The sequence below is a fragment of the Carlito syrichta genome, unplaced genomic scaffold (assembly GCF_000164805.1).
Source record: "Carlito syrichta isolate Samal-C Ts95f unplaced genomic scaffold, Tarsius_syrichta-2.0.1 Scaffold303679, whole genome shotgun sequence".
NCBI lineage: Eukaryota > Metazoa > Chordata > Mammalia > Primates > Tarsiidae > Carlito > Carlito syrichta.
This window is the reverse complement of record NW_007247775.1, coordinates 36256-46651: the sequence shown is the minus strand read 5'-3', so window position 1 is coordinate 46651 and position 10396 is coordinate 36256. Positions and strand designations below refer to the sequence as shown.

The following is a 10396-nucleotide window of genomic DNA, read 5'->3' as shown; positions in this document are numbered from 1 at the left end:
TGACGGAGTTGGATGCACCCAAAAGCAGATCTTCCTGTTCCCACTACCCGCTTTTGCTTCTAGAAATTTCTTTGCTGCTTCTCCTTGTTTGGTGTCCGAGTGCTGAAGGGAGGCCCGTGATAAGCTCATGACCCGGCCTGCGAGAAGCTCCTATTTCAGACAAAGAAATGGTGTCAGCGATAAACTGGAAACAGTTCCCGGCTCAACACCCGGCCTGGCCTTTCTACCTGTGCCACGCTGTCCCCACACGACCCTGTCCCCGTGATCCTGCCCCGTGTGATCCTGTCTTGGTGATCCTGTCCCTGTGTGATCCTGTCCCCATGATCCTGACCCCATGTGAGCTTGTCCCTGCACAGTCCCATCCCCATGCCCTCCACCGGGTTGGCATCTGTACAGCCAGTGCCCTGTGGGATGCCGGGAGGCCTTGGTCTCCATGTTGAGGCCAGATGCCACTGATGCTTCAGACACAGCCTCCTGCTCTTTGATCCTGAGCCCGGCCACCACGGCTGCCCTCTATGTGGGATGTCCTGGGGCCTTGGGAGCAGCCTCCCCATGGGATCACCACACTTTTCTCGGCAGCAGTGGTGCTTTCTGTGACTTCTGGGAGATGGGGAACGGCAGGGGCGCCATCGTCTGATGGCTTCAGCCCAGTGTGCTCCACGGAATTCTCTGGCTGTTGTGGGGATTTACGGGGTCTGGAATTCCACTGGGGTCACACCCAAGACCCCGTGATGGCAAGTCCCAATGGCAGGACCACATTGGCGGGGCCCCACTGCAGGGCCCTGATGCAGGACCATGCTTTGGCCTCGACTTGTTCAGAGACTACAGATTTGAGGGCCTAGTGAATTTCAGCGTCATGACAAGAGCCTGGGTCTCTGGGTTGAGGGTCTCCTCCTCAGTCACACCTCTATCCAGCTCTTGGCGCCCGGCTCTCAGTGTCACACTGATGGTCGCTCCTGGAGAAGTAGTTGCAACCACTAGTCAAGGCCACACTCTGGGTCACCTCTGAGCGGCCTAGCCGGGGTCTTGGCAGAGCTGACCCTGGCCACTCCACCTGCCTATTCCACTGGTGCCATGAGGCCTGTGCCCCAGAGCCTGCCTAGGCAGCCACCCCCTCAACCCCGTGGCCTGCACTCCTGCCAGGGTTGGCACCTCGAAGAGTCCAGAGCGTGGCTGTTCTCCCACCTGAGGTCCCAGCCATGGCCTGCATATGTGGCCTCTCCCCCAGGCCCGGACCCCAGCATACCCTCGGCTCTGGGGCGGCTCCTCCTGGAATGTCCTGGAGTCCCTGTTCCCTCCCCAGCACAGCTGCGACCTGGGATGAGAGGCTCTGCTCGGGGTGGGGTCCCTGTGCTCCCCACATGCAGCTTAGTCCTGGGGTCAGAGCCTGTCCAGGGGTGGGGGTAGCGCTGCCTGGCTGCCCTGGACCATCCCAAGGAGGGCCTCCTCTCTGGGGCCTTAGAAAGGCAGCATCCCAGGGTGGTTTCAGAGCTGTGGGTGTCCCCAGGGAGGGGCAGTGGAACTGGCGGTGGAGCCCAGGGGACAGGGTGTGTGCTGCCAGGTCAGACCCTTGGGCCTCCTTGGCCGGGGCTCCACCCTAGGCACTCCTCTGCTGATGGCACCAACTGGCGAGGGAGGGGTCTTTGACCCCAACTCGGCAGCCTCTTGTGGCTCTGCTGTGTCCAGGGTAGTTGGTGAGGGGCCCCCGACATCCCACCCGTATGGGCGCTGCCACACCTCGGGCTGCCACGGTGCCACAAGGGGCCGGCTGCGTGATGTCTTTCTTCTCTCCCTCCTCCAGCGCCATGGCCGACAGCAGGGCCAAACCTGCCAAAGCCTCCAACAGGACACCCCCCAAGTCCCCGGGGGACCCCGCCCGAGACCGGGCGGCCAAGCGACTGTCACTGGAGTCGGAAGGTGCCAGCGAGGGTGCGGCCGCGACCCCGGAGCTCAGCGCCCTGGAGGAGGCCTTCCGGCGCTTTGCCGTGCACGGGGACACACGGGCCACTGGGAAGGAGATGCACGGCAAGAACTGGTCCAAGCTGTGCAAGGACTGCCAGGTGATCGACGGCCGAAACGTGACAGTCACCGATGTGGATATCGTCTTCAGCAAGATCAAGTGAGTGCGGGCACCAGGCGGGCATGGCAGGCCGGGACCCTGGGGGTCTGCGGCTCAGAGTCTGTGGGGCCGAGTCGCGTGGCTGTGCCCCAAGACCCCTGCCCTTCTCGGAAACACCAGGATCGGGCGTGGAACCCAGTGTGTCGGGGCTCCTGGATGTCCTGAGCCGCAGCCCCCGTCCGGCTCCCCTGGCCTGGTCGCTCAGGGCCGCGCATCGGAAGTGGCTTGGGACGGGCTGCTGGCCTTGAGGGTGCTGGCCCCCATATCAGCGTCCCACTGCCGGGCATCGCTGGCCTCCCCATGCATGGGAAGGACCCCGCCAGAGTCTGGAGGGGCAGGTGGCCCAGGAGGGCAGCCCTGACCCGCGTGGCCTGGTGGGGCTTGGGTTGGCCGTTGGCAGCCCCGCCCGGGATTTCCACATGCAGAAGCAGCTCACTGGCAGGACCCAGGCATGAGGAGGAGCCAATGCCTGTGGCCCTGGTGCTCACTGCCTGTGCCCACGGCTCTGAGTGTATGTGCTGATGTGGCATGTATGTGCATGGCCATGCTCCTGTGTCACATGTATGCGTGTGTTCTCACTGCACACTGAGACATCCCCACACACCCGTTACATACTTGAGCGTCCCTGAGGCTTGAGGACGGTCTCCCGCCACTGCACCCTGTGGCCACAACTGAGAAAGCAGCCCGAGCCCATCCAGTGTGGCCGGAACCTGGTGTGTAAGTGGCTTTAAGGCAGCTCATCTCTGCCACATCCATGCGTGGCTGGTGTGACGAGTCCGGTCGTATGTCACCATGACTGTGTGTCGCTTTCATCTGAAGCCTCTCCCTCCCGCTCCGTGGCCTTGGCTCCTGGGGCTGGGCCTGGTAGGCACCCTGTCCCACCCGCACTGCTGTCCGTCTGCCGGTGGCGCCTACCCTGGCACACATGGTCTTCACAGCCATGCCTCCTGTCCCCCTGTGCCCTCCGGGGCCCGGCCCAGGCTAAGGGGCAGCTGTCACCCTGGTTGCCACGGAGCTGCGGCAGCCAGCTCTCCTCAGGAGACCCCTCCCTGGGGATGCTGCTGGTCTCCGGCCAGGCAGGGCCACAGGCAGCCCGCTGGCAGAGTGGAAGTGGCGCCCCACACGCTTCTCAGGGGCCCAGGTAATGACTGGTGGCGGGCGCTGGCGGCGCAGTCTTTCCCTTGCACCCCGCAGTGGGAGGTGGAGCCTGGCGGGCTGCAAATACTGGATGCCAGAGGTCCTGCTCCCGCTGGAGGCCAGGCTGAAGGGGGACTGGGGAGGCTGGGCGGGGCGTCGGCCCAGACAGGGCTCCCCCGACCTCACATGGCCAGGATCCCTACGGCCCGGTGGGCTTGTGTGCCTGCCCATCCTGGGGTGGACGTCGACCTCCCCCGGCCCGTGGGCTCCAGGCTCTCAGCAGAGGGCAGGGGGACCTCCAGCACCGCTTCCCTTGGTCCGCCTCGAGTCATTGCAGCACGTCTCACCCCGCCCGTTGGGACCTGGCCCACCCCGCCCACCTCCTCTGTGACTTCCCAGCCTCGGTTTCCTCACAGGGCTTGGCAGCACTTGCTGGGCGTGGGATCCCTGGACCTTGTGCTTGGCCCTTGGCGGACCCCGCCCCTCCCTGGCCCCAGCCAGCTGGGCTCCCAACACAGCGTTCCTGCTCAGATGCTGGGCGGGCGCTCGTGGCAGGGGCCATGCGGTGTGGCTCGAGGCCCAGCCCAGGCAGCCACAGGCAGGCCTGGGTGACTAAGGGATAATGGCGATCAGCCAGCCATGGGCAGGGGCACTGACCTGGGCTCTGTCCAGATGACTGGGGCCCAGAGACCATCCTTGTCCTGGGCCCAGTGCTCTCCCTGCCGAGGGGACACGTTCCAGGCACGGCAACCCCGAGGGGGAATGGGGGCAGCTCTATTTATCACATGTGGCCGTAGGTGGTGCAGACACGCCCACAAGTTCAGAGGTGGGGGAGGGGGTGTGGCATGGTGGGCTCCTTCCCCCATGTCCTCCTGCGTCCTTGCAGGGGTGGCCCAGCCCCTCTGCCCACCCTAACCTGCTCATCCAAGCCCTGGGCGACTCCTTGGCCAGCCATGGTGGGCGGGCGTTCCTACAGCGAGGCCCACGTGGCCACTCTGTCTCGCTCTCTGGGCCCCCTCCATGCCTCCCATGCATCCAGGACACACAGGGGCAGACCCAGGCAGAGGGCCCTGAGCCCTGTGCCCTCCATGAAGCTTCTAGAAGGGTTGGGTGGAGGCGGACAGTGGTCTGTCCGGGACTCTCCGCCTCCAGGGCATGCCCTGCGCTCCAGCCTTAGTGCTAGTCCAGACGTGCCATGTGCAGTGTTGCATGGCATTACACCAAGCACGCACAGGCACGCACATGCCGGCACATGCCGGCACATGCATGTCGAGCTTGCCCTGCTGGCAGCTGGGGTTCCTTTGTAGGGTGGCACCCATGCCCAGTCCAGGGACATGTGGGGGGACTGGCACCACCAGGGAACCCCCTCTGTCCTGACCCTGCTCCCAGAGGTGGACCTGGAGCTGCTCAGACCCTGGGGCTGAGGCCCAACCTGGCTCAGGCACGGGGTTGCAGCCCACCGCGGCGGGTGTGGCCTCGGCTGGCTGTGGGTTCCAGGTTGGGGGAGTGGGCAGCTGCAGCCCAAGCCCAGAGAGGGGCCAAGGCAAGATGCAGCTCCACTTGGCCTGGGGGCTTGCCGGGCCCGTGGTGGGTGCTGTGGGAGGGCGGGTGTCCTGCCGGGCAGCAGCTGTGTGGTGGGGCCCAGAGCCTGGCCAGAGGGAAGGCCACGGGATTCTGGCCTCCTGTCCTCAGGCAGGGGGGACCCTCATGGCCCTGGGCCTCACCGAGGGCTGCCGCTCCTCCACCCGGACTGCCCTGCCTTCCTGGAGTCTGGACACCCCTTGCGTGCCCTGTGACCTGTGTCCCAACCAGGAGGTTCCTGTCCTGGGGGAGGGTCTTCTGACCTCCACGATGTGCAGGAGCAAGGAACTCACACTCATGTCCTTGTCCCAGGGAGGGATGGTGACCCCAGCAGGGGGTGATGGTGACCCCAGGCAGGGCCTGGGGTCATGCAGGAAAACTGGAGCGGGGGGACGGGGACCTGAGGATTTCCCTTAGACTTCCAGGAGCTGCAGGCCTGGGAAGGCACCGGGTGCTGGACTCAGCCTGTAGGGAAGGGCCGCCACGTCCCCGGACTGAAGGTGCTGCTGGCCCCCGGCAGGGCTTGTTGAAGAAAAGCATGACTATTTCTGTTTGGGGGCAGGTTGCCACGGCTGCGCAGGCATGGCGCCAGCTGGGGTATCTGTGGCCTCTGTTTGGTGCCTGTTGTCATGGCAGTGCTTGTTTGTTTTGATGTTACTATGTGTTAAATCTTAAACAAATTTCTGGCCGCGATATGCCAGGGCTGGGCTGGGGCTGCTGTTAACCAGACAGAGGCCACAGGTTAAAATGTTCGCTGGAGATGGTGGTGCAGAGGGCCAGGGCGGGAGGGGATGCCTGGGCCCTGGGGCTGTGGGCAGCACATATGTGTACCTGTGTGTAGATGGGGCCATGGACAGCATACGTGGGCCTGTGTGGGGACAGGGCTGTGGACAGCATGTGTGCACCTGTGTGGGAATGAAGCAGTGGACAGTGTGTGCACCTCTGTGGGAACGGGATCTGTGGGCGCCACAGGGACCCTGGTCAGGCTGTAACTGCCTGTCCCTCCGGACTAGACACTGGCTCCAAGCGAGGGTCCTCAGACCTCACTCCCTGGGCCTCTGGGGGTCCGTCCTGCCCAGGTGGGGAGGCCCAGTTGATGGGGCAGAGGAAGGAGGGCCGGGGTCAGGGTTCCCGCAGGTGTCGAGCGCTCTTGAGCCAACCACTGATGTTTCTTGAAACCCTCTGCAGGCAGCAGGCTGGCTGGGCTTGCAGCACCAGGAGCCAGGGGCCAAACTGCCAGCTGGACTAGGGCCTGCAGTGCCCAGGAGAGCAGGGCCCCAGGGCCCAGGACTGGCTGGGGCCACCTGGTTCTCAGCTGGCAGGACTCGACAGGAGCATCCTGGGTCTGCCCAGTTCCTGACCTGGAAGACGCTCCAGGGCCGTGGCCACCCCATCTGCCTTCCGGGAGCAGGTTGGGGCCGGAGAGAACCCGGGACAGAGTGCTTGGGGACGGCCTCGGAGAACAGGTGGGGTCCGCAGAGCTCCCTCCGTGGTGAAGAGCGGTGACTTCTTCCCCGAGCTCCCACCTGAAGGTCAAGGGTCACAGTGGCCTTACTCCCCAACCGTGGTCCCCCAGGCCCTGCTTCCTAAGCCCGGGGAAGGGTTGGGCACACCCTGCACTGACCTCCCTACCCCCCCACCAGCCCTGCCCCTCGTGCCTGCAGGGCTGTGAGGACAGAGTGGGTGGGCCCAAGGGACACCAAGTGCCATGGCCAGGGGGCCGAACCCCGCGGGGGGCCTCTAGTGGCCGTCGCCGGCAGTGCAGGGCAACCACAGCTTCTGGGAGTGGAGAGCTGGGTTCTGGTGGGTGCGTCTGTGGCCGAGGGTCAGTGGCCTGGCGGCCTCGAGTCCTGGAAGCCAAGGCCTGCCGGGCCCACGAGTGTGCAGCAGGGCCAGGGTCAGCAGTTCCCTGTCACGTGGGTTCGACCTCAGCACGTGGGCTGCCCGTGAGCCTGGCCAGACAGAGTGATTGCAGGTGTGTCTGCCCCTGTGTGGGGTGGACGGAGGTGGATCAGCCCTGGCAGCCACTGGAGAAGGTCGACCCCCATCTGCCCAGGGTCCCTCTGGGCCCCAAGCCCAAGTCCTACCAAGGGCCACGTCCTCCCTGTGATGGCCACAGGGAGGCGGTGACCACACGCCCCTTACTCTGCACCCGGCAAACAGGAAAAGGCACAAGGAACGCCACATTAGGAGGAACTCAAAGGATGGGCGTTCTTCCCACTTGGGTGACACCTGAGTGCTGGGGACCACGGATGTTCCCTCAAGCAGGCTGGGCCAGCAGCGGCCAGGTCTCTGACACGTGAGTGCCGTGCGGGCTTCGTGGTGGGTGAGCCTGGGTCATGGGCTCGGCTCCTGGCTGCCCTGGGCCCATGTCCACCCACCCACTGAGCTCACAGGGCCTTAGGAAGGGGCTCGGGTCTCCTGAGATGAGGGGCCCTCCCAGCTGGTGGGATGTCCCCCTGCCGGCCGAGGCTTCCCAGCTTGGGTGAGTGGCGCTGCCTGTGAGGACAGACACCTGGGGGACCTGCAGGGAGCAGGCAGCCGACCAGACCCCAGCATCCTAGGGGCTTGGGGACCCCAGGAAGGAGTGAGTGGCCAGTGTCTGTGAGGAGTGGCCAGGACGGCTGAGCTGTCCTTGAGCACAGTGGGACAGGTCACCAGGTGGCCAGAGGCTCTGCGAAGCCTGGCTACTCTATGGCCTGGTGGAGACACGCAGTAGCCAGTGGGATCCCCTGCCATGCTCGCCAGACGGGGCTCCCTGAGGCACATCCCTACCAGGCAGGGGTTCTCTGTAGCCCCCCCACCAGAAACCCAGCCGGGGGTCCCTCCTGGCCCATCAGGTCTCAGCCCAGGGGTTGATGGGAGGATCCCCAGGTTGGTGCGGGCAAGCCACAGTCTCTCGCTGTCTGACTCAACAGCAGGGTGGGGGGCTGTTGACCCTTGGATCTCCCACTACCCCAGCTCTTTCGATCCCCTGAGCCAGTGTCCAGCCCAGGCCCTCCTTGGTACAGAGAGGTGCTGGGCAGAGGGCGGGCCTCCCATGAGCCCAGAACTAGGCCGCAGGGTGTGGGCCCTGGAGGTACAGGCCCCTGTTCTGGGAGGCTGTGCTGGCCCCAGCCCCGCTCTGATCACCCCAGTGTCCCTGGGAGCTGAGTGGGGCTGCAGCGCCAGGAAGTAGGCCTGGGCTCCAGGCGCTGTGTGTGGGCAGTGGCATGCCCTGCGGGCTCGGGGAAGGACCACGGTCATCTGAATGGGGCGCTGGGGGCCGAGTGGTTGGGAGAGCTCCTGGGACCAGGTGTCAGTGAAGCACCAGCACGGTCATCAGGAACTCGCCCTCTCCCCGGATCACCGTGCAACCCTTGGGGACACGGCAGGCGCCGGCGTCTTCTCCTCTGAATGTGGCCTCTGATAGGGGAACCCCCTCAGCCATGACCCCCCCCGGGCCAAGTGACTCACGCTGGTGGTGCCTGGCGCCGCCGCCACCCAGAGAGGGTTGCGTGCTCCTGCACTGGTCACGGCTGGCCTGGCGTCTGCGTGTCAGCCCGGGCCGGGCTGTGAATAGGAGACAGGCGGGCCTTTGACAGCCCAGAACAGAGTCCACTCAGGGAGCAAAGGGTGGCCGGACGCTGTCCACTCCAGGCACTGCTGGAATGTAGGGCTCAGCCGCCCATGCTGACTGAGCGCACCCAGTGTCACAGGGCACAGTGGGGATGTCAAGCTGCGAGCATCAAGGGAGTGACACCCCAGTATGCATCCCCGAGTCTCCAGTCCCTTCTGGAGACGCTATGGAGTAACTGTGCCCTAGGATAGATGGTTGAGGATGTGCTACAATGGCTGTCCTGGGCCGTCCAGGCCAACTCGGGTGCTGGCTCCTGCCTCCCCTGCAGGCCTGGCCTGAGGCCCCCGCTCCTCCCCCTGGGGCCGGGAGGTGGGAGGTCTTTGCAGAGAACCGTCTCCTCCAGCTCAGCTGTCTTCTGCCGGCAGGGTGTGGGTCCCCTGGACTCGTGCGCGGTGTGTGGGGACCCTCCAGCTGCAGCCTCGGCATCCAGGGACCGTGTGTCTGGCTCCGCCGTGCCGTGGTGTGTGTCCATCCTTGTGTGGCTGCAGTGTGTGGTTTCCGGAAGTGGGTGGCTGAGCCGGGCAGTAGCAAAGGTTCCCTCAGGGTGCCGGTGAGCCTGGACTACCATTCCCTGGTGGAGGGACCCACGCGTGGGAGTGTGGGGCCCTGCCAGCTGTGCGTGAGTGCTCCCGCCCGAACCCCAGCTGGCAGTGCTGCCCTCCGTGGCATTCACGCACGTAGACGTTCCCAGAGCGGTTTCACTGTCCGGCCCTCGTGTGCCTGTCTGCCACTCGTGACCTTCATGTGAGGTCTGAGGCCAGTGGTCTTCCTTCCTGTTGCATCTCAGGAGCTCTCTCTTCCAGCGACAACGTCCTGGCTCGGGTGTGCTGGCAATGCCTCCTCCCATCTGCTTGTTCTGCGTTCTCTCCACCGTGTCTTTTGAAGAGCATGGTTTTCATGTTTTTGGGGATGCCCACTCATTCCTTCTTTCACAGTGGACCATGTTTTGGGGTCATTTGAGAGAGCTTTGCCTACCCAAGGTCACAAAGACTGCCTTGGTGTCCCACACGTGTGTCCCAGGTTTCGTCATGGGGACTGGGGTCCGCTTGAGCCACTTTGCATGTGGAGTGCAAGGCACAATCATTCCTGGAGCAGGTGGGCTCAGTCCTTGCTTTTCAAGTTGCTTTGTCCCTTCCGGATCCCCTGCTCACGCTTTTCCCAGAAATTCTTGCTGGGTTCAGGGGTCAGTTATCGCCTGAGTCTTGGGTGCTGTGGACCCTGTGCTGGAAGGGCCCTTATGTGCTGGGCCCGCGAGGGTTGCTATCCTCCCGGGGGGCCTGCAGTGGTGCTGGTGGGACTTATCACGTGATCTCATTTCCACATCGAGATGAATTGAGATAGACTGATCAAAATAGAAAGCTGTTTTTAAATTAAAATGACATGCACAGTGCCTGAGTCAGGGCAGGGGTACAGGGTCCCAGGATCGCAACCCCCTCTTGGTCTTGTCCCTCTGTGACCGTGACCCTATGCCTCCCCATGACCCTGACATGCCCCTGGGCCCCACCCTGAGCTGACTGGGTGGGCTTTGGTTGCCTTGGGAGGGCGAGGGGGCCCTCTCCCTCATGTCCCCGAGGGGTGCCGATGGCTGGGCTGTGAGGACCCCAGCTGTTCACGAGGCGTGCTTCCTCCAGGCTTCCGCAAGGCAGCTTGCCGTGATGCTGATGTCCCGCGATGTCACTGCGGGTGACGCCAGGTGGCTCGGCGTGTGTCTTGCACCTTGCTCAGAACCTGAACGCTTGTCCCCACAGAGGGAAGTCCTGTCGGACCATCACCTTTGAGCAGTTCAAGGAGGCACTGGAGGAGCTCGCCAAGAAGCGGTTCAAGGACAAGAGTGACGAGGAGGCCATCCGCGAGGTGCACCGGCTCATCGAGGGCAAGGCCCCGATCATCTCAGGGGTGACGGTGAGTGGGGGCAGGGGCGGGGGTGAGGGCCATGGCCT

General features: G+C 64.4%; 1 protein-coding gene across 1 annotated transcript in view; it reads left to right on the top strand.

The window, feature by feature from the left end:
- Window positions 1-1803: 1803 nt before the first annotated feature.
- Window positions 1804-10396, top strand: part of TPPP (tubulin polymerization promoting protein) — a 14454-nt gene continuing 5861 nt past the window's right edge. The window contains exons 1-2 of the mRNA XM_008059052.1: window positions 1804-2119; window positions 10205-10358. Of these exons, the coding sequence (XP_008057243.1) occupies window positions 1806-2119; window positions 10205-10358 (468 nt within the window). The 5' untranslated portion in view covers window positions 1804-1805. The remainder of the gene's footprint in view (window positions 2120-10204; window positions 10359-10396) is intronic.